The sequence below is a fragment of the Hyperolius riggenbachi genome, chromosome 2, assembly GCF_040937935.1.
Source record: "Hyperolius riggenbachi isolate aHypRig1 chromosome 2, aHypRig1.pri, whole genome shotgun sequence".
Classification (NCBI taxonomy): domain Eukaryota; kingdom Metazoa; phylum Chordata; class Amphibia; order Anura; family Hyperoliidae; genus Hyperolius; species Hyperolius riggenbachi.
The window spans coordinates 485,916,324-485,940,535 of NC_090647.1; the positions used below are offsets into that span (position 1 = coordinate 485,916,324).

Consider the following 24,212-nt stretch of genomic DNA (forward strand, 5'->3'; position numbering starts at 1 on the left):
ATTTGACTTAATACCTGAATTGTGTGTATATTCATTGTTTGAGGGAGGTTCAGGCTTTAGCTATTTCCTTTGTCTGTGTTTTTCAGCCAAAGAATGTAAAGTCGGATTCAAGGCACAAACAGGATAGGCCTACCAAGTCTGATAAAACTGATAAGCCTGATAAAACGACTACTTCTGAAACTAAGTCTGTACCTAAGTCAAAGAAGTGTGCAGTATGTAATACTCGTATGCCGGACTCAGCTAAGCATCTGTGTCAGTCTTGTACGGAAAAGGTGGTTAAGGACGAGTCACCCACTCTGTTAAAAGACCTTATGGGTTGGATGAGATCAGAGATGTCATCAGCTATTCAGGAGATTAAGAGATCAGCCATAAATCCTGATGTGCCCCCGAGTACACCTCCTGTTACTCTACCTTCCGATGCCCCTATTGCTGGTACTTCCCAGTCCCCTATCAGACCACCTAAGAGAAGGAGGATTGAGATAGACTCAGAAAAGTCAGAGGGGTCAGAAGGTGAAATAGACATTTCCTCCCTTGAAGAATTACCCCAATCAGAAATTGATGCATCCGAGAGTAAAAATGTAAAACCATTAAAGTTTGCTTTTTCCACTGACTTTATGAAAGAACTAATTGAAGCAATGCATTGTGCAATGGGTATTACTAAAGAACAAAAGTCTTTGTCACCTCTAGACCAGATGTACGAAAGTCTTTCAGATACACAGTCATCTTTTATCCCTGTTCATTCCAGTCTAAAAGACATTATAAAGAAAGAGTGGGATAATCCGGAAAAGAGGGCTTTTTGGCCTAAATCCCTGGCAAAAAGATATCCCTATAGCCCGGAAGATCAGAAATTCTGGGGTCACTCTCCAAAACTAGATCCAGCCTTGTCCAGAGTCTCTAGAAGGTCTGAGCTTCAGTTTGAAGATTTTGGCAACCTGAGAGATCCCATAGATAAGAAAATGGACAACATTTTAAGACGGGGGTGGGAAGCGGTCACTTTGAATTTCAAACCATCTGTAGCCTCCACTGCAGTTTCTAGATCTTTAAAGATCTGGTTGACTGAATTACAGACCCAGATCGCTACTGGAACCCCTAGGGAAGAGATCCTTAACTCCTTTCCTAAGATTCTGCATGCCACTAACTACCTAACTGATGCGGCAGACGATTCAGTCCGCCTTACTGCCAGAGCTTCTGCTTTAGTAAACACAGCCAGACGAGGCATTTGGGTCAAAACCTGGCAGGGAGACACATCATCAAAATCTAAGCTATGTGGAGTTCCCTGTGAGGGCAACCTCCTCTTTGGTTCTAAGCTAGACGAGATTTTAGAAAGATCCTCAGACAGGAAAAAGAACTTTCCCGTTAGAAGACGTAACTTTCGGGCAAACCGTTCCTTTCGTGACCAGGGCAAAACGGAGACAGAGAATAGATCAGCTCCCAGAAGGAGATGGCCCCCCAATAGATCTCACCGTGCAAAGCCCGGCATACCCTATACCCCGGCCAACCAACAGCCTAAACAATGACGCCAGGATTCCGGTGGGAGGCAGGGTATCTCACTTTTTCGAACACTGGCAGGAACTTTTTCACAACAGATGGCTATTAAACATCATTCTCCAGGGGTACAAGATAGAGTTTTCATACCCTCCACCAAGCCAATTTTTCGTAACTCCCCCTCCAAGAGATCAGGTTCAAAATCAGGTCCTACAAACAGAGGTAGGATCACTGTTATCCAAGAGGGTCATCCGACAGGTTCCCAAATGTCAGGAGGGTCAAGGTTTTTACTCCCCGGTGTTCCTAGTAAAGAAGCCACAAGGAAGTTATCGATTCATCCTCAACTTGAAACATTTAAACAAAGCAGTCCGATACAGAAAATTCCGGATGGACAACATCCGCTCAGTCATAAATCTTCTGCAGGAAAATTGCTTTCTAGCATCCCTGGATCTAAAAGACGCCTATCTCCATCTGCCTATCCATCTAGAATCCCAGTGCTACCTGAGGTTTGCAGTGGCGTTTCAAGGAGAGGTAAGACATTTTCAATTTAATTCTCTCCCTTTTGGTATTTCATCTGCTCCTTGGCTCTTTACGAAAGTTATGGCAGAAGTCTTGGCAGTGCTTAGGCTTAGATCTGTGCAAGTGATTGCTTATTTGGATGACTTACTTATCTGGGGTCCATCTTTTGATTCAGTAAATCTCCAAGTGGAGTTGACTATTGACTTCCTTATCAGTTTGGGGTGGTTGATTAATTGGGAGAAGTCATCCCTACTACCCAGACAATACATGGAATTCTTGGGGTTTGATATATGTTCTGTCAGTAAAAGACTGTATCTACCATCACGGAAATCCTCGCTGATGTTAAATTCTGTTCTTTCTTTTCAGAGTTCAGTCTCCATCACTCTGAGAAAGGCTATGGCTGTATTGGGTACCATGACAGCATCCTTCCCAGCGATACAATGGGGTCAGTTGCATTCCAGAACCTTACAGAACTGGATACTATCGAAATGGGACAGAAGCCTGAAGTCTTTGGACAAGAGAGTGACAATTCCCTGGAGAGTGAAACAGTCTCTAGACTGGTGGTCAGATCAGGAACATCTGAATGCAGGGAATCTCTGGGAATTCCCTCAGCAGTCTCTGATCACAACAGACGCGAGTTCCTGGGGATGGGGAGCTTATCTGGAGCAACTACCGGCTCAGGGTCATTGGTCTACACTAATTCAGAGCAGATCATCGAACTACAGAGAACTACGGGCTGTTTGGGAAGCTCTTCAGACCTTCTCCCTACTTATACATCAACATCATGTTGTAATCAGGACAGACAACAACACGGTAGTGGCCTACCTCAACCGTCAAGGGGGGACAAGGAGCAGATCTTTGTGGAGTCTAACCTCGAAGATTCTTTGCTGGGCGGAAAAGAATTTAAAGTCCTTGAAAGCGGTTCATCTGAAGGGGGCTCTAAATTGCGTTGCAGATTATCTAAGCCGAAAGATGATCTATCAAGACGAATGGTCTCTAAACGACCAAGTATTCAGGCAGATCTCTCAACGATGGGGAACACCAGAGGTGGACATGTTCGCAAGAAGGAACAATGCCAAATGTCCTCGATTTGCCTCCCTGTGTCCACAGGACAATCCCTGGGTCCTGGACGCCTTTTCAGTCAATTGGAACAAGCATCATCTTTACCTTTTTCCTCCCTTGGGACTGATTTCAAAGGTACTGAGCAAGATTCAACGAGACCAGGCCCAAGCAATCTTGGTAGTACCATTTTGGCCCAAGAGATCCTGGTTTGCTCTGCTACAAAGTTTAGCCTCAGATCACCTGATCCTGCCGGATCGACCGGACTTGTTGAGCCAGGGTCCGGTTCTGCATCACAATCCAGGAATCTTTCACCTTTCTGCCTGGAGCCTGAGTGGCAACTATTAAAGAGGAAAGGATTCTCTAACAGGTTGTCGGAGACACTTATCCAGAGCAGGAAGAAAGTGACAAGACAGATTTACGCTAAAGCATGGAATACCTATAGCAACTGGTGTACATCTACATCTAAAGATCCAGTCCTCTCTTCTTCAGTACTGGAGTTCTTGCAGGAGGGATTCCAAAAAGGCCTGAGCTCTAGTACGCTGAAGGTTCAGACCGCGGCATTGAGTGTTTTCTTAGAGAGAAGATTGGCGGAGGAGGAATACGTGGTCCGTTTTTTTAGGGCACTAAAAAGACTAAGACCTGCAGTACAGATAAAAGTACCTACTTGGGACTTGAACACAGTATTGCAGGCTCTATGTGAAGCTCCTTTCGAACCAATCTCGGAAATCTCAGAGAAACATCTCACCTTGAAAATGGCTTTTCTTCTAGCCATAACTTCTGCACGAAGAGTGGGAGAATTACAGGCGTTATCAGTCAATGAACCATACTGTACCATTTCAGAAGACAGAGTAACTCTTCGCCTAGATATCTCTTTTCTACCCAAGATTGTATCCAAATTTCATACATCTCAGGAGATCCTATTACCAACCTTCTGTAGTAACCCATCAAATCAGAAAGAGGAAAAGATGCACTGTCTCGATGTGAGGAGGTGTTTAATACAGTACATTCAACAATCTAAATCTTGGAGGAAATCCAACGCTTTGTTGATTCTCTTTGCTGGTAAAGGCCGTGGCAGACAGGCCTCTAAATCATCCATAGCAAGATGGATCAGACAGGCCATTGCATTATCCTATATCCAACAGGGAAAGCAATTATCTGGACCAGTGAAAGCACATTCAACTAGAGCTGTGTCAACATCATGGGCAGAGAGGGCAGGAGCTACTATAGAGCAGATATGTAAAGCGGCTACCTGGTCAAGCCACAATACGTTCGTTAAACATTATAGACTGGACTTATCATCCAATTCTGATTTATGTTTTGGTAGACGTGTGTTGCAGGCTGTTATCCCTCCCTAATAAAGTTTCTTGTTTATCTTCTCAGGGTTGCTGTCCTGAGACGTCCTGGAAAGACAAACTTACTTGTGGTAACGTCTTTTCCAGGAGTCGGAAGGACAGCACCCTTGCTACCCACCCGAATAAAAGAAATTTGTTGAAGCATCATTCTGTGTGGAGTCTTTTTTATTACTGAGGAGGGTAAGGGAATGCTGTCTTATATATGCTGCCTGTTCCTGCCTAATCTCATTATGTTAATTTTTTAACTAGCGTCCTGTCCAATCTAAAATGGAAGGAGACAAGTCTCAGGGTTGCTGTCCTTCCGACTCCTGGAAAAGACGTTACCACAAGTAAGTTTGTCTTTTTTGTTTCATGTAAAGCTACCAGAGTGGTAGCTACATGAAACACCACTAGAGGGCGCATGTGTCCCTCTAGTGCCATCGTCGCCGGCATCAATAGCAAACTTTATATACGCATTCCCCTGTTTGGCTTCTCCTGTCGCCATGTCGACGATCGGAATGACTTCATGGACGTCAGACGACGTCCTGACGTCAGACACCTCCAATCCAGCCCATAGCGCTGCCTGGAACTCATTGGTCCGGGCAGTGCTGGGCTCTGGCGGGGGACCCTCTTCCGCCGCTGCGTGCGGGCAATTGCCACAGAGCGGCGGCGAACAAGCTGTGCGTGCGGCTAGCAAAGTGCTAGCTGCACGTACAGCACTTTAAATGGGGCAAATCGCCCCACCAGGGGCTGAGATATACTCCTGTGCGGCATAGCTCGGGCTTACCTCCAGGAAGGTTAAGGTGCATACACACGTCTGATTTTATGCCCAATTGTCGTTCAAACCGGACATTTGAACGACTTGTCCGTTAGGTGGATCAGTCAAAACCGGCCTTATCAGCCTGCCGACAGACTGTACACACTGGCAAACTGTCGGCAGAACGGCCGCCTCGCGGGCGGGTCTGACGAGCCGTCATTTGCAGGAGTCTACATACACACGTCGGATTTTTCCAAACGACCGGTCGTTTGGTCGTCAAATCGGGCGTGTGTACAAATGGTCGTTCAGCTGATAAAACTGGATTTGACCAATCTGCCAAGCGGATCTGTCAAAACCAGCGTTATGAGCTGAACGACCGTTTGTACATAAGCCCGATTTGACGTTCAAATGACCGGTCGTTTGGAAAAATTCGACGTGTGTATGTAGATTCCTGCAAATGACGGCTCGTCAGGAAAAGTCCGATGTGTGTATCCACATTAACGGACAGTCATCTGCAGATCAGATCCACCAGGATGAATCTGAAAGATTGAGAGAGAGCTTTTGTCTGGTTCTTTTGAGGTCTTTTTTTACAAAGATTATCTGCTATATTTGGTCTTTCACTTTTCAATGATTTGTCTTGTGTGTACCCAGCTTTAGTATTCAAAATCTGTTGGCCCTTTTACGATATGGAGGTGATAAAATTGGTCTGTGATCTTTCATTTTCCAAAGACTTTTATCTCGTGTGTAGTTAGCTTAAGCTCCTTATTTAATTAGAGGCCTATCTGCAATTACAGAACTGTGGCCAGGCTGAAATCCTTTACGGCATTATGGCTAGCAGTCAGTCAGCAGTATGTTCTGAAATTGTGATGCACAATTGGTGTGTTCTGTCAATTTTGATTCTTGTTTTCCAGACCTCTAAATGGAGCAAGTTATACCAATGCACCTCTCTAGATTCACCTGTTTATAGTTAATTAATAAAATTCTTTAGGGCCTATTTCCACTGTCTTGCATGCGATTTGAGTACGGTTGTGGACATGCTTTTTTTAATTGGTGTTTTTGATTTCTAATCTCCATAGCAACATGACATCACTGTGACTACTCAGGAAACTGGAAGAAGCATGTTAGATGTGAAAACTCACATGTAGGACCATTGACTTTGGTTAACAGTGATTCACTTATAAGCCAGTAGGTTGTACAGAAATCTGCAGCATGCAGTCCATATTTTTTCTGCATTGCAACCTATTTGGAAAAACCCATTAGATGTAAATCACTGTATTGAACTGCATTGGTTCATCATCTGTGTGCCCCAGAAAAAGTCTGTTGAATTTTTGACAACATGCAAACAGTCCATGGGGAATGGTGAGCAGTAGGTTTATGGAGAATCAGAGAGGATTCAGGACACTCCCAGACACGTTTGGCTAAAGGTGGCCATATATCAGATGACTTGGCGGCTGATCGACAATCCAGATAGATGATTATAATCAAATCAGATGAAAATCTGTGCCACCAAGTGCCTGCCTGACCGACCATGCAACCAATTTCAGGATGATATTGGTTGCATAAGTCGATCACGCATGATGCAAGATGTTGGACCGACTTGCTCGATCGGGTGTGCGGCGGTAACTGCGTGCAATTTCGGGACGATGCATGTTATACATTACCTTTTCGCCGCCTCCTTGTCGCCGCAGTCTCCGGACGCACTCCGCTCTCCATACACATGCACCCCATTTGGTTGCCTAGTAAGGGCGTGCATATGACATCAGACGTCGTACAAGCGGCCATGTTACTAGGCAACCATGTGGCGCGCGCGTATTCAGAACAGAGTGTGCCTGGAGCCTGTGGAGGTCTCGGACAGGTAATGTATAACATGCACTGGGCACCAGGAGGGGGAGGGGGGCACTTAGCATTAGGGGGAAAGCGGTGAGGTGGTCAGATGTGGCGTCACAAGGCCAATTCCGGATCAATTTCAGCATGTAATTGATCGGGAATCAGTCTGCGGTGTATGGGCAGCTGACAGATCTCTCTTATCAGATTCAATTGAGAGAGAGGTATTTTGGTCAAATCTGTCCGTCATCGCTAGATGTATGGTTGGCTTAAATTTTACGGAGATCGTAAAGTGACTATTATTTTGTTTATCCATATGACAAGAGAATACATGACATTAGATGAAAAAGTTCCATAGTGCAAACCTCTGCTGCAACTTATTTGATTTTATAAAGCGTTTCCCTGGCAGGCATATAATCATTAACCCTGTGCACTGGCATGGTGGCACCGAAAAAGGACTCACACAGTTTATTACCTTCCACTTTGTACCAATGCAGACAAAATGTCATCTGACACCATTTCTTTTTGATCACCCTAGGGTGATAGTTTGACCATAATTGGTGTAAAAATGTGCTGATCAGCTCTCTGCCTGGGAGTCCACTCTGATCTATGGAAGGGTGACCTGAAGCTGTCTACTACTGCTAGCAGGAACTGGTCAGCTAGTATTCAGGAGGATCAATCGTGGAAGGAGAAGTCACTGATCTCGGGGTTTTACTATATTCATTTTGGATCATCCCCCAAAATAATTGTTTCAGCAGACAAAAAAATAGCTTTAGTGAATAAGAGCCAATAAAACCTAAAGTAAAGTATTCCGTAAAACTGGACAAGGAGCAAAGTACAGTACTCCATGCAGCCAATCAGCATAACTCTTGTCCTGGGCAGGCTGTAGTAACACAAATTTGATTGGTTGGTATGGGCTATTGCATTGAGTTCTGAGCAAACCTTAAAGGACAATTGAAGTGAGAGGGATATAGTGCCTGCCATATTTATTTCCTTTTAAACAATACCAGTTACCTGGCAGCCCTGCTGCTCTATTTGGCTGCAGTAGTGTCTGAATCATACTAGAAACAAGCATGCAGCTAATCTTGTCAGATCTTGTCAAACTCCTGATCTGCTACATGCTCGTTCAGGGTCTATGGCTGAAAGTATTCGAGGCAGAGGATCCGCAGGATAGCCAGGCAACTGCTATTGCTTAAAAGGAAATAAATATGGCAGCCTCCATATCCCTCTCACTTCAGTTGTCCTTTAAATATCACTGATCTGAATATATGGACACTACTCCTGGAACTTAGTAACAATAAGGCCTTTTGGCTAGAATTTTTTTTTTTGTCCTTGCTTGCCTAACAGATTTCTTTTTAGCAAAGGTGAAATAATTTATTCATCAATCATAAAAGGTATACAGACCGTCCCCTACTTGCAAACAGCTATAGTTTGGTACAAAAGACAAAAACAAAGTTTTCTCTATGTACAAAATATACACTACTGTTTTTCTATTACTGTTTAAATTGACACTGAAGTAAAAAAAAGTATGTTATAATGAATTGTATTCGTAATTAATAGAACATTAGTAGCAAAGAAAAGTGTATTTTTTTTATATAACATTGTATCATTCTGTCATATTTACAATTGCAATCCAATTACAATTTACAATTACAATCCACACTATGTATATTAAACTATGAAGCAGAGCAGTGCTTATGACCCTTGAACTCCCCTGCAGTAAACCTTATCTGAAGCTGCCCCTCACTGTTTCTTTGATGTACATGTGCTTTAGAATGTAGTTGGGTCCAGAGAAGCTTTTTGTATAGATAACTGAAGTTTCTGAATTCTTCCTGTACTGGAAACAATAGGCGACTCTTTTCTGTGCTACTAATGTTCTATTTCTTAGCTGTACTACGCATACAATTATATCATAAGTTTATTTTCACTTCAGATTCCCTTTAAATATTACGGTTTATACAGTGCTGTAACAAGTAGTTTTGTTTAAAACACATTGAAAACAACCAATAAAAACATATTTTACACTAAATGTCCAAATCCAGAGTTGTCAGAAAGTAAATCGTGCATCCTCATTTCCTTATGTGTAACACACAACTTGCACACAAATTCAAATTACAAACAATCTCTTGGAACAAAACCTGTTTATAAGCAGGGGACTGTCTGTACATTAATTCTTGCTGGTAATGTGAATATATTCATAATATCCTAGTGATTTATTGCCCTTTTGTTTCTTTTAAAGGCAGAAAAGTTATTTAAGACCACTATGGTGCACATGCTTGATAATGGCATCAAACAGGTAAGCTTTCTCTCCTTTACCAAGCCGTTTCATTCCATGTTCTATGTGACATCATAGTAACAGCATATATATTTTTTTCATAATTGCCAGGATGACAATTCATTCCTTGAGATCTCACTGAAGCTCGCCAGTATCTACGCTGCTCAGAACAAGTAGGTGACTCCAATGTACCTAGCCTGATGTACATAACCTTCTCTCGCAAACATCCTGACTGGATTCCTGCAGACAGAAATAAAAATACCACAATAAGGTCTCTTTCAGACGGACGGCTGCCCCGTGCGCTTGCCAAACAGTTCAACATAGTCTTTCATACATGAGTGCCATTCTGGTGCAATTACAATGCAGCTAAATGGCAGCAGTTGTAACCCCATGTGGTGGCCTTAGCCAGCGGAAAAGGACCACGACACGTTGCATCTGAGCACAGCTGCGGCCACACCCCTATGCGACTCCATGGGGAAGGCTGCCTGTCCAGGGCTGGAACCAAGCTCTTAACGAGCACCCGGCCAGTGCAAGAGAGCAGATGTCAGGCAGTGAATTTGCCGCCTGACAGCCGCGCCTCTGAAAGAAGCCTAAATATTCTAGGATTTACCTCTTCAGTGCTGTTGGCTAAGGTAATCACACTTACAGGGTAGAGATTCAGAGTGCCTGGCCAACCTATACTGGGGGCAACTGTACCTGGCTAACCTATACTGGGGGCAACTGTACCTGGCTAACCTATACTGGGGGCAACTGTACCTAGGTATAGGTTAGCTATACAGTTGCCCCACTATAGGTTAGCCAGGTACAGTTGCCCCAGTATAGGTTTTCCAGGCACTTCCTGTTTCTGCCTGGTGCTGTCCCCAGACTTCTGTCTCTTGATGAAGTCGCCTCACTTGGCATCATAGGCGGACCGGGCCTGCCCAGACCTAATCTTATACTGGGACGGACCTTTGCCATTGCAACTTCACATGGGGCCGATCGCAGTCCAATGATTGTAAAAACAGTCTTATAATCCATAAGCTTGTCTAAGAGTGCAAACAGCAGTTTACGTAATTAGTGTTCTATGCAGAAATCTTTGAATATAAGATGCAGAGCATTTTGTTAACATGTGTACATGGGGAGATCTCACACTCTTCGCTTTTTTTTTTTTGGTTGTTGACAGTTTGGTCTGGCGACAGGAGAGGAAAAAAATATTCCTAGTTGCCAGCAGTTTGAGGACTGTACACTGTAGCTGTGCTGTGGGCTTTGGAGCTATTGCATTAATGCAGTGTTTGAAAGGATATAGATAGGACAGGATTTTTAAACTGCCTTGGATAATGTGAGTATGCTCTTTTTGGTTTATGGTTATAGTTTGCTAAATGGTCACAAGATGGCGCTGTGGCCTGCGTGCCTTCCTCGTCTCCTAGTGCCAGCCATTGGTCTCAGGCCACTTCCCTGTTACGCATATTGGCACATGCTTCCTCCCGTGCTGCGCCTGATCTGGGCGCTGCCATCAGCTGCCATCAGCACAGCAGGATTTAATACGTAATTTGAGTGTGGGTGATCGCTGGACCCAGATTTACTTCTTCCACCGAGTTGCTACGATTCAGAGGGGGAAAATAGTATGTAATGCCACCAGGAATTTGTGGCAGCAGGGTAAGCAGTCTTTCGGCTCACCCTGCGCCCAACTGACCGGATGGCGAGTACATACATAGTCTCGAGTGACATGGGGGACATGGTCACTGTGGCCACCATTATAGGGGACTCCACTGCTGACACAGAATTATGCCATGCCCTGTTGACAACGGAGAGCGGTGAAACTAGTCTGCTTTAGTCCCCACGCCTGCCTGCAATATCGTTAGCAGTCCTGCTTTTCATCTGGACACAGTGATCCAATGCACCAGCGGACCACCACATGTGTCGGTTCCTGCTCTCTGCATCTTGGCTTCAAAGATTTCTGCATAGAGCACTAATTATGTGAACAGCTGTTTGCACACTTTTATGGATTATAAGACTATTGGTTCGGTTTTCACAGTCATTGGGCTGCGTTTGGGTCCATTGTTTGTGTCTAACTAACCACTACCTCCTATGTGACCACAATCAGAAGCAAACTGAGAGCATTTTATGAACTGTTTTCACCGCTCTGGAATATATTATTGCACTGAAGATCTGTGCCCAGTTTGATGCGTGTTATCGGGGATGCCCAATTAGCACTTAAAAAGGAACTGTAGTGAAAAATAATGTAATGAAAAAAAGTTCTTAATTTTTTACAATAATTATGTATACATGATTTAGTCAGTGTTTGCCCATTGTAAAATCTTTCCTCTCCCCGATTTACATTCCACATGGCGACCTCTTTACTGCTGGCTGGTGATGTCTATGGAAGGAGATGCTGTGCAGTTAGTTGTAAACAAATGTTCTTTCCCACAATGCAGCAAGGCTCCCACAGTGTGATGTCAGTACCTAGGTGCTGACATCACACTGTGGGAAGGGTTGCACCACCATGTCAGCCAAACAGAGCCCCCTGATGATCCGTTTGAGAAAAAGTAAAGGTTTCTCGTGGGAAAGGGGGTATCAGCTACTGATTGGGATGAAGTTCAATCCTTGGTTACAGGTCCTTTTTTGGGGGGTTTTAGCAATTTGTACAATATATTATAATAAACATATTTCAAGTTTTATCTAGAAATATTGGGACCATTTTATCAGTGCAGTCTCACTGCAAGATTTGTAAATCCTAAACTATTCCAAATTAAAATAAACCATTTTCTCTGAATCCTACTTTGCTAATTCTTCTTCTGATTGCTCATTCCTAATAGGCGTGACTTGGCAGTGCCTGGATTTCAGTTCTGCATTAAAAGCTTGGAGGAAAAGACTGAGAAAGAAAAGGATCTGCCAGAGGAGCTACTGACAGGTGAACTCTTTATTCAATAAAACGAGAACATACCCACAATCAAACATTACAAAATATAATAAAATGATCACCAGTCTTGCTGCTAAAGTCCAGTCCTCAAAGTGACTAAAGGTCCGTATGCACGCCGGACTGGAGGCAACGACTGGTCCGTCGTCACCTCCCGCTGGGTGGGCGTTCCAACGACAGTCCGGCGTGTGTACGCACTGTCGGCAGACTTATACGGCTCAGAAACAGCCGTATAAGTCCGCCGACAGTGCGTACACACGCCGGACTGCCGTTGGAACGCCCACCCAGCGGGAGGTGACGACGGACCAGTCGTTGCCTCCAGTCCGGCGTGTGTACGGACCTTAAAGATCGGATCATGCGTATCTTCAGCTCAATGTCGGCTGTAACCATAATCCCATCACCGATTACCATATACAAGCAGGAAGCTTTTTAGATAACCATAGATCCAAGTTATAAGGTCTATGAACTGCTCAAGTGCCTCAAAGTGCGTAACTTACAAGGTTTTATTTACACTTGATAAAAACAATAAAATATAAAACTTGAACTCGCATGTGGGCCCACATTCCAGGGACTGGGTACATCACAAGCGTCCGGAGCAAACCCCACTGCTGCTTAGTGTCCACCCCTGCACTGTAAGTTATGCTCTTAGCAGCACTCTCCTTGTTGTTTTTCATGTCATTTGTGAATCCATTTGGGAGTTGGAATTCTAAGGAGCAATTCTTGGCCCTTATAACCCTGGTCTATGGTATGTTTATCTGACCAGCTTCTTGCTAGAATATAGTGATTAGGGATGATCAATGAGATGCAAATCATTTTGCCTAACATTCAAATTTCTTGTAAATTATTTGCATCTTGAACTTGGACCAATAACTATTGACAAGTTATTCTGATTCTTATTCTGGTCCAATGTCAAGCTGCATATCATTTACATAAAGTTTGAATGTTAGACATTAGTTGAATCTCATTGATCATCCCTAATGGTGATGGGTTTACTGATAAAGCTGAAATTACGTTGAAGATTTCTATGACCTTTTTTATTCTGCATGCTAGACTGGCACAAACAAAATTGTTCGCATAACACAATCTTTTTTTTCTAGGTAGGTTGGAGGGTAGTTAGTGTGTGTGTGTTTGTACGTCTCCTCGACTACAATTAGTCGATCTAAAGTTGAAAAAAAAAAGTGAATGCCTGCCTAGGTCTATACTGTGCCATATCTGTCACTAGCTTGCAGCTCTTAGCTGTATTTCAATTATGTTTCCCATAACTTCTGATGGCAGCAATTATATATATTTGGTTAATTTAAGCTGTAGCTTAAGCATATGACTATTATACTGTACATCTTATAAAGTGTACCTGGGGAGAAAAGTGCCCCCATGAGGGTACTCGCCTTGGGGAGGTGTAGCCTCTGGATCCTGGAGAGACTTCCCCATCTTGTTGTCCTCTTCCACAGGCCGGCCCGTTCCAGTACTGGGATCCCCGAAAAGCAGCTTGTCAATGGTTCACACACGTGCGCACTGGCACAGACCTGCTCTGGCAGAAAAGCTGTGCCTGGTTGGATCTGTGCTTCTGGGCATGCATGAGCCATCTGCGCAGTAGCATGAAACTGATCGTGTTCGCTTTTTCTGCCAGAGCAGGTCCGTTCTACTGCACAGGAGCAGGGCGGGTGCTTTAGGGCTCTTTTGGGGGTAAGTCTCCCCAGGATCCTGAAGTGTTCCCCCTCCTGAGAAATGTATCCAAAACCGGCTGAAGCAAACATTACAGGTTTGCAATTCGGTCACAAACCAGATTAGTGACTTCCTGTTGGCTGTTGCTTGAGCTCTGTTACCACTCATCTTTCATTTATATTTATCAGTTCCAGCCTTGAGGGGATGTGGGGAAAGCAAGATAGGAATTAGAATGACACTAGAGGCTTGTAAGTCCGAGGAAGGGATTTCCTCCTGTCACTTAGGGTCTTACTCCTGACTCTTAGCAGCAGCAGCACTTGTGCAGAGTGCAGCTTTGTAGCATCTTAAAAATAAAATGTCAGTTTCTAGAAATGAGCCAATTCTGTAAAACCTGGAAGTTTCTGACTTTTAGTCTATTATACTTGGCATTGCAAGTGAATAAATATTTGTACAGTATAATGTGCTTCTGTTTTAAAACACTTGGGCCTCGATTCACAAAGCGGTGATAACCCAGTTATCACGCCTAAAAGACTTTAGGCGTGATGACCTTTTCACCACTGAGTTATCACCAATTTTTCCTGCTCTTCGCGCGAAGTTACCGCGCGTAAGCGCGTACGCGCGTGAGAGCGCGCGCAAAGTCCCATAGGGCTTAATGGGAGCTTCGCGCGAAGCATCGGGTGTTGCACGCGCGGCAACTTCGCGCGAGTTTCTTCTTATCATGCCTAAAGTGACTTTAGGCGTGATAAGGGCCTTTTCACCACGGTGCTAACACTTTGCACCGCTTGGTGAATCGAGCCCTTAGTAGATATAACTATAGCTCTACTCCAGTATGCAGTTCTTGTGACCTTTTCCACTCCTCCATTACTTTTATAAAATGATCTGTTCTTTCTGTGTTTGTTTTGATTCCTATGGCTGCAGCAGAGGCAAAGACAAACACTCGGCTTCTTCTAGGCCTCAGTCTGGATTCCTATGCACGGTACCTGGTGACCCAGTCGCAGCTGTTCCATGCACAGACCATGTATGAGAAGGCAATACGGATCTGTAAGGAGGAGCAGGGCGAGATGCACCCACAGGTCAGTAGGTAGCCATGGAACAGAATGAGCAATCTGTTCCAGCCTTAAGGTAGTTTGTTTTAAAATATACCTGACTGAAATCAAAGCTGCCTAAGGTAAGCTCAGAGGATTGTTCATTCTGGATTCACCTACTTCTGTGTGTTGTCCGTTTCTCTCCTAGTTCACCTGCTAATCCCTGTAATCACTCCTTGAAAAATGTGACTATTGGCTAAAGTAGTCTAGCGGTTGCCTTGCATCTTGATGACCTTTCTGGCATCAATAGTGTCTTAATCACCCACCTGAATCAAGCATGTGTTTAATCTAGTCAGATTTCAGTCAGAACACCTGATCTGCATGCTTGTTCAGGGTCTAAAGCTAAACGTTTTAGAGGCGGGGACCAGCAGGACAGCCTGGTATTAAATAACAAGCGACACCCATGCTAAACTAGAGATAACAAAACATATATAAGTAGATAAATACTATTATTGTTATTTATTGAATTTATAACGCGCCAACATATTACACAGCGCTGGACAATAAATATATACAATGATACAAGGTTGACAGACATTACAAGGTTATACAACATAGAACAAAGTTCAAAATACTAGTTCTACTTACATAGCAGATGTATTATGCTATCCACGTAATGATTTCTGTGAATTTTATAAAGGAAAAGCAGAAAATCCTATTCTAGGTAGTGGCCATTTGCCAAGCTAATGCTGACATCCTATCCTTCCTGACTCTTGTTTCCCCCCTCCCTTCTCTTGCTCATTGTGTATTCATTAGCTGCCCTCCTCCCAGAGTTTTCAGACACTCCTACTGAGTTGTATACTAGGAACTGCACTGGTTTTTTTTTTGTTTGTTTTTTCTTTTCTCCTCCAATCGCTGAGTCACCTCAGCCTTGCTTGTAAACACAAGTGAGCAGGATCATGTTTCAGATAAGCATCTAGGCAGAGAAATAGAAGAGGAGGAATTAATTATAGATAAAAAGAACCACAGCATTCAACTGTTTGGCACTAACTACTAAAGGGTCAGTGCTCCTAAAGTATGTGATAACTCCAAACCATAAAAGCAGAAAAAGTTTTGCAAGTTTTGAATGCAGGATTAGCATCTTTATCACTTAATACACTCAGACCAGTTGCTGTTAAAATGTGATTTTTATGGGTGACAATAGCATATGATAAACTACATAATCACAGGATAACTACATTGAATCACATGTCTTAATTTTCATCAGTTCCAGAGATTTGAGCCAATGCATTAAAGCATAGGGGAACTGAGACCCGAGCATTTATACTGGTTAATGAAGTCCTCCATCAGATTAAAGTGTGTGTGTGTGTGTGGGGGGGGGGGGGGGGGGGGGAGGAGATGAGACACAGAGGCATGTTCCCTGCTTTATGCCTTGCCTCTGTGTCTCCTATGTGTCGTTCTTAGACAAAACGTGCCGCTCTCTTGGTGACAAGCAGCTTGTCTGCAATCTCAATGGAAGTGGGCAAGGAGCACTCCTGCATAACACAAACTCTGGTGTTCATTGGGCAGCTCTGTCTCTTCCACGCCGCTCCTCCTTCCTGCTTTGCGTTGAGTCACACAGAGCCAGAGCTGCAGCATTGTAAACCCAGGGGTCGTGTTTGTTTGTTTTGTTTGATTGATTTCAGCGATCGATTTGATAGAATTGATCATCGATTCTATTGAATCAGCCGATCGATTTGTGGCCGATTTTGATCTATTTGATCTGACTGGATGGAAAATCTAGGTCGATTTGCTGCAGGCAGAAGATCGATGGCCCATAGAGTTGCATTGGATCTAATTGTCCAATAATGCATTTAGATCTATTCCCAATAGATTTAATTCTGAAATCTATTGGAAATCTATTCCTAGTGTTTGGCACACATCAGATAGATTCCTGTCAGATTTGACTTGACAGGCATCTGACAGAAATCTATCTGATGGTCGAATCTGCTGGAAATCTATAAGTGTATGGCCACCTGAAGTCAGCAATTGTGGGATGCAGGAGCCTCGGTAATTGCTGCTACCTGAATCAGCTAGCCCCCCAGATCAGGTACCATTTTTTTTATTTTTTTTACAAAAATGCCCACCTATGGTTCTCTTTAAAGTCCTGAAACAGAAAAACAGCATTGCATCACATAACTTGCACCACCTACCTTTATCTGCTTTGTTAAATATACACAAAGTTTATGGATGGCACAGATGTAATTACAGCGGTTCCAGATGCTCCACTGCGATCATCATCAATGCACCGCACTTACCCAGCTGTTTGACAGCCGAATTCCATGCACTGATCAGGAGCCAATTTCATTGGTTCCTGACCCTGTGATGACTCTGAGCCAATCGCAGTAATTACAGGAAGAGAATTATAAAAGAAATGCTCTGGTTTTTAATAGGACCTTACAGCAGAGACCTTATTTCTTGTTCTGCCAGATATCGGATAACTATTTTGAGAGATGAAAGGAGGGTCCGTGTATCCTCTACAATACAACCTAACTGTCCCTGCGTCATCCTTCCTTCCTTTCCCAGGGTGTGTGTGTGTGTGTGTGTGTGTGTGTGTGTGTGTGTGTGTGTGTGTGTGTGTGTGTGTGTGTGTGTGTGTGTGTGTGTGTGTGTGTGTGTGTGTGTGTGTGTGTGTGTGTGTGTGTGTGTGTGTGTCTGTACTGCGCATGTGCCTTTGGGACAGGTGGACGGCCAGGGAGCCGGGCGGACAGTACGCATGGCAGGCGGGTGCGTGCGCACGGCAGGAGGCGGGTGCGCGCACTGACTGGCAGCGGTGGCATGAAGAGACCTAGAGCTTGTTTTTAAATGGGCTTAGTTCAACTAGTTCCTAATAAAGTTCAAATCTCAAAGCTCTCTTGGGGGTGGGGGTAACCCTTTCTCTGCCAAGCACGTACAGCATATGTTTTGGCAGGGAAAAGCTTTTACTGGCAAAAAACTTACGCCGCACGTACGGTTGTGTATCTTTATAGCAGGAAATCAGAGCCACAAGGGGGCAGACTTGGGCTTGAAAAGACATCACAGAAGACTGACTCAGCTATAAATCATTACAGGGCAAAGCTAGACTGAATGCTCAGTCGGAGATTTTATCAGAGCTGATAACAAGAAGACTGAGCATTGAATAATGAAACAAAGAGCAGAATAGGTGTTTACTGTCATGTTCCATGTGCTTAGTCTCTCTTAGTCAACCAGAGACGAAGCACCCTCATGTGTTTTACCATATATATCAGTGGGAACATTAGAGAAAACACCTACCTTGCTCTCTGTTTCATTATTTACTGTTCAGATTGCTTCTCATCAGCCCTGATAAAATCCCCGACTGAGCATTGTCTGGCTTTGCTATAATGACTCCGCTATAATGATTCCTGAGCAAAGCCACAAGGGGGCAGGCTTGGGCTTAAAAAGCAGCACAGAAGACAGACTCGGCTATAAAGATTCCTGAGCAAAGCCAGACTGAATGCTCAGTTGGGGATTTTATCAGGGCTGATGAGAAGCAATCTGAACAGTAAATAATGAAACAGAGATCAGGGTAGGTGTTTTCTCTAATGTTCCCACAGATATATATGGTAAAAGACATGAGGGTGCTTAGTCTCTGGTTCCCTTTAAGTATTAACTGGTTAGATCTGCTAGCAGTCCAGGGGACTCTGTGGCTTTCTCAATACCCCAGCCTATCACTGCTTGTCCCTTCTTCATGACACAGACCATCACGCTGCTGAATGACCTGGCTACAGTGCTGGAAGCGCAGGGCCGTTATGATGAAGCTTACGCCACTGTCACTCAAGCCCTTCATCTAGCTGAAAAGTCACAGCACCCCGATCATCATATTGTTCTCGGCAACATGGCATCAATTCTCATGCATCGAGGCATATCAGGTACGTCACAGGAACATTTATTGCTGAATTTTGCCATTTTTTTTTTTAATAATAACCAGTTCTTCAAAGCCTAGAACTGCGCTGGGCTAACTATAGCCCACAGGCCATATCCAGCCCACATGCGCTGTTCTTCTGGCCTGCCAGGCCGGTTTTGTTCCTTCTCCTCCCCGGCAAGGCGGTGTAAATTAGGGATGGTCAATGAGATGCAAATTTATGTAGCGTATATACTCTGGTATAAGCTGACCCGAGCATAGGCTAACATCCCTCCCCCAACGTTTAAAAAAAAAACTTGTAAAAATGACTGATTCAAGTATAAGCCAAGGGTAGGAAATGCAGAGGTCCAACGGTGCAGAAGAAAGTATTGTTTGGAGAATATAGTTGTATTGGAGGGTGTAGAAGGTACATATACAGTGGAAACTGCCAGATTGGAATGGTGAGTGAAGGTGACATCTGTGCCTCTGCCATTCTAAAGTGCGTACAGGTGTCTCCTGACATTGCTGGACTCGTCTGCAGCAACCCTCCTGGTCAATTAATTGATAGTTTTGTTTCTTGCAGGAACTTCAAATGAAATTCCTGCAGGGTATAGCTGTTCTTGCATTCCCACCTACCTTCCTGGACAGCAGTACATTTGTTGGTTTTCCAAAGAGTGACTTTCCCTCCAAAAGGGGGACAGTCGAGAGCTATGCATGCGGTGGTGGTGGCCCCCCCGCCTCCCTCCCGAGCATATGCCGCCCCCCCCAAGTGCACCCTTCACATAATTACATAGTTATTTGGGTTGAAAAAAGACATACGTCCATCGAGTTCAACCACAATATGAAATTCGGAGGTGTGTGGTAACGGCTGTCCATGTCATTCTCGTCGTGTGCAGTGTGCCTAAGCAACATTTAGGATAGAGTTCTGCTCCACACACCATACACCCCCCCCCCCGCCGTACCAGAGTTCCCGTGTCCTGTCCCTGCCCCCCCCCCTTCCCCCCGCAATTGCAGTGATGGTGCATCCGTTATTCACCCCCTAGTGTCCGATTGTCCCCCGGCATGTGCAGCGGTGGTGTGTCTGTCACTCACCAGTCTGCGCTGCTTGGAATTCCTCTGCTATGACGTGATGACAGGCGCCCTAGCAATGAGACTGCGGCTAAGAGACGCAAAGTAATTCCAAGCGGCGCAGTCTGGTGAGTGACACACACCACTGCTGCACATGCTGGGGGGACAGTCACTAACTGTCTGCGCAGCTTGGAATTCCTCTGCCTCTCATAGCCGCTGTCTCATTGCTATGGCACCCTCTAGTGGCGCCTGTCATATCATAGCAATGCGACCATGGCTAGGAGAGGCAGAGGAATTACAAGCGGTGCAGACCAGTGAGTGACAGGCACACCACCACTGCATATACCACACATGCTGGGGGTGATAATTAGGCACCAGGGGATGAGTAACGGATTCACCACCACCGCATATGCTGGGGGTACGCACAGGAACGCTGGTACGGGGATGGGCTGCACAGAAGTCTCTTCTACTCTGGCACACAACGGGGATGACACGGACAGCCATTACCATGCACCTCCAGATTTCATATTGCAGTTGGGGGGGGGGGCACTTGGGGGAGCCACTCTGTGCTCACGAGTCGATTATAAGCCAAGACCTCCACTTTTGGAACATTTTTTTTGGGCTCAAAAACTCTGCTTATACTCTACTATATACAGTGGCTTGAAAATGGACTAATCCAGTCCCAGCAAGGTTTAGTTTTTTTTTTTTATTTATTATTTTAACCACTTAAGGACCGCAGTCTTTTCACCCCTTAAGGACCAGAGCCTTTTTTCCATTCAGACCACTGCAGCTTTAATGGTTTATTGCTCAGTCATACAAGCTACCATCTAAATGAATTTTACCTCCTTTTCTTGTCACTAATACAGCTTTCTTTTGGTGCTATTTGATTGCTGCAGCGATTTTTACTTTTTATTATATTCATCAAAAAAGACATGAATTTTGGCAAAAAAATGATTTTTTTAACTTTCTGTGCTGACATTTTTCAAATAAAGTAAAATTTCTGTATACATGCAGCACGAAAAATGTGGACAAACATGTTTTTGATTAAAAAAAACCCATTCAGTGTATATTTATTGGTTTGGGTAAAAGTTATAGCGTTTACAAACTATGGTGCAAAAATTGAATTTTCCCATTTTGAAGCATCTCTCTCATTTCTGAGCACCTGTCAGGTTTCATGAGGTGCTAGAATTCCAGGATAGTATAAACACCCCCCAAATGACCCCATTTTGGAAAGAAGACACCCCAAAGTATTCACTAAGAGGCATGGTGAGTTCATAGAAGATTTTATCTTTTGTCACAAGTTAGCGGAAAATGACACTTTGTGACAAAAAAAATAAATTAAAAAAAGTTTCCATTTCTGCTAACTGGTGACAAAAAAAAAATGAAATCTGCCACGGACTCACCATGCCCCTCTCTGAATACCTTGAAGTGTCTAGTTTCCAAAATGGGGTCATTTGTGGGGTGTGTTTACTGTCCTGGCATTTTGGGGGGTGCTAAATTGTAAGCACCCCTGTAAAGCCTAAAGGTGCTCATAGGACTTTGGGCCCCTTAGCGCACCTAGGCTGCAAAAGAAATGTCACACATGTGGTATCGCCTTACTCAGGAGAAATAGTATAATGTGTTTTGGGGTGTATTTTTACACATACCCATGATGGGTGGGAGAAATATCTCTGTAAATGAGACTTCTTTTGATTTTTTTACACACAATTGTCCATTTACAGAGATATTTCTCCCACCCAGCATGGGTATGTGTAAAAATACACCCCAAAACACATTATACTACTTCTCCTGAGTACGGCGATACCACATGTGTGACACTTTTTTGCACCCTAACTGCGCTAAGGGGCCCAAAGTCCTATGAGTACCTTTAGGATTTTCACAGGTCATTTTAAGGCATTTATTTTCTAGACTACTCCTCACGGTTTAGGGCCCCTAAAATGCCAGGACAGTATAGGAACCCTACAAGTGACCCCATTTTAGAAAGAAGACACCCCAAGGTATTCCGTTAGTAGTATGGGGAGTTCATAGAAGATTTCATTTTTTTTTTCACAAGTTAGCGGAAATTGATTTTTATTGTTTTTTTCACAAAGTGTCATTTTCCACTAACTTGTGACAAAAAATAAAATCTTCTATGAATTCCCCATACACCTAATTGAATACCTCGGGGTGTCTTCTTTCTAAAATGGGGTCACTTGTGGGGTTCCTATAATGCCCTGGCATTTTAGGGGCCCTAAACCGTGAGGAGTAGTCTAGAAACCAAATGCCTCAAAATGACCTGTGAAATTCTAAAGGTACTCATAGGACGTTGGGCCTCTTAGCGCACCTAGGTTGCAAAAAAGTGTCACACATGTGGTATCGCCATACTCAGGAGAAGTAGTATAATGTGTTTTGGGGTGTATTTTTACACATACCCATGCTGGGTGGGAGAAATATCTCTGTAAATTAAAATGTTTTGATTTTTTTTACACACAATTGTCCCTTTACAGAGATATTTCTCCCACCCAGCATGGGTATGTGTAAAAATACACCCCAAAACACATTATACTACTTCTCCTGAGTACGGCGATATCACATGTGTGACACTTTTTTGCAGCCTAGGTGCGCTAAGGGGCCCAACGTCCTATTCACAGGTCATTTTGAGGCATTTGGTTTCTAGACTACTCCTTACGGTTTAGGGCCCCTAAAATGCCAGGGCAGTATAGAAACCCCACAAGTGACCCCATTTTAGAAAGAAGACACCCCAAGGTATTCCGTTAGGTGTATGGTGAGTTCATAGAAGATTTTATTTTTTGTCACAAGTTAGTGGAAAATGACACTTTGTGAAAAAAAACAATACAAATCAATTTCCGCTAACTTTTGACAAAAAATAAAATCTTCTATGAACTCGTCATACACCTAACGGAATACCTTGGGGTGTCTTCTTTCTAAAATGGGGTCACTTGTGAGGTTCCTATACTGCGCTGGCATTTTAGGGGCCCAAAACCACGAGGAGTAGTCTGGAAACCTAATGCCTCAAAATGACTGTTCAGGGGTATAAGCATCTGCAAATTTTGATGACAGGTGGTCTATGAGGGGCCGAATTTTGTGGAACCGGTCATAAGCAGGGTGGCTTCTTAGATGACAGGTTGTATTGGCACTGAAGTGCAGGAATGTTCTCAAATCGTGACCTGGACATGGCAATTAAGTCGTACCAGCAGTGATCAGAAAAAAAATTTCTGTCACTGCGGTGGGGCGGGTGAGGGTTTGGCCGGGTGATCAGAAGCCCGCAGGGGGCATATTAGGGCCTGATTTGATGGGTAGCAGTGACAGGGGGTGACGGGGTGGTTGATAGGTGATCAGTAGGTGATTACAGAGGAGAATATATGCAAGCAATGCACTGGCGAGTTGATCAGAGGGGGTCTGGGGGGCTAATTGAGGGTGTGGGCGGGTGATTGGGTGCCCGCAAGGGGCAGATTAGTGTAGGATCTGATGGGTAGCAGTGACAGTTGGTGACGGGGTGATTGATGGGTGATCAGTGGATGATTAGAGGGGAGAACAGATGTAAACAATGCACTTTCGGAGGTGATCTGAGGGTGGGTCTGCACGCAATCTGAGGGTGTGGGTGGGTGATCAGGTGCCCACAAAAGGCAGGTTAGGGTCTGATCTGATGGGTGGCAGTGACAGGTGGTGACAGGGGGTGATTGACAGGTGATCAGTGGGTGATTATAGGGAAGAATAGATGTATACAGTACACAGGGGGGAGGGTCTAGGGAGGATCTGAGGGTGTGGGGGGGGGTGTTCAGGAGCCCCCAGGGGGCAGTTTAGGACCTAATCTAAAAAATAGTGTTGAGATAGTGACAGGGAGTGATTAATGGGTGATTAGGGGGGTGATTGGGTGCAAACAGGTGTCTGAGGGGTGGGCAGGGGGGGTCTGATGGGTGCAGTGGGTGATCAGGGGGCAGGATCAGTGTGCTTGGGTACTTACTAGGAGGGCTGCAACCTGCCCTGGTGGTCCCTCAATCACTGGGACCACCAGGGCAGGAGGCAGCCTGTATAATACGCTTTGTATACATTACAAAGCGTATTATCCGCTTTACATGCGGCAGATCGGGGGTTAACAACCCGCCGCCGCTGCTAATTGGCTGGAGGGTTGACGTCGCGGGTGGGCACATCCAGCGTGCGATCCCCGGCCAGCTAGTCCGCAACGAGCCGCCGCCGATCGGCGTATTGCGGTCGTTGCGGGCTCCACTTTGCCGCCGCCCCTAGGTAGGGGCGGTCGGCAAGTGGTTAAAATCACAATCCAGTAAAATATATATAGATCTATAGATAGATAGATAGATAGATAGATAGATAGATAGATAGATAGATAGATAGATAGATAGATAGATAGATAGATAGATAGATAGATCTATAGATAGATAGATAGATCTATAGATAGATAGATAGATA

At 44.3% G+C, this 24,212-nt stretch overlaps 1 protein-coding gene across 1 annotated transcript in view; it reads left to right on the plus strand.

Moving 5' to 3' along the window:
• TTC19 (tetratricopeptide repeat domain 19) overlaps window positions 1–24,212 on the plus strand; it is a 40,959-nt gene that overhangs the window by 13,358 nt on the left and 3,389 nt on the right. Inside the window, exons 5-9 of the mRNA XM_068266018.1 lie at window positions 9,218–9,274; window positions 9,365–9,426; window positions 12,049–12,143; window positions 14,730–14,884; window positions 18,573–18,744. Coding sequence (XP_068122119.1) covers window positions 9,218–9,274; window positions 9,365–9,426; window positions 12,049–12,143; window positions 14,730–14,884; window positions 18,573–18,744 — 541 coding nt within the window. The remainder of the gene's footprint in view (window positions 1–9,217; window positions 9,275–9,364; window positions 9,427–12,048; window positions 12,144–14,729; window positions 14,885–18,572; window positions 18,745–24,212) is intronic.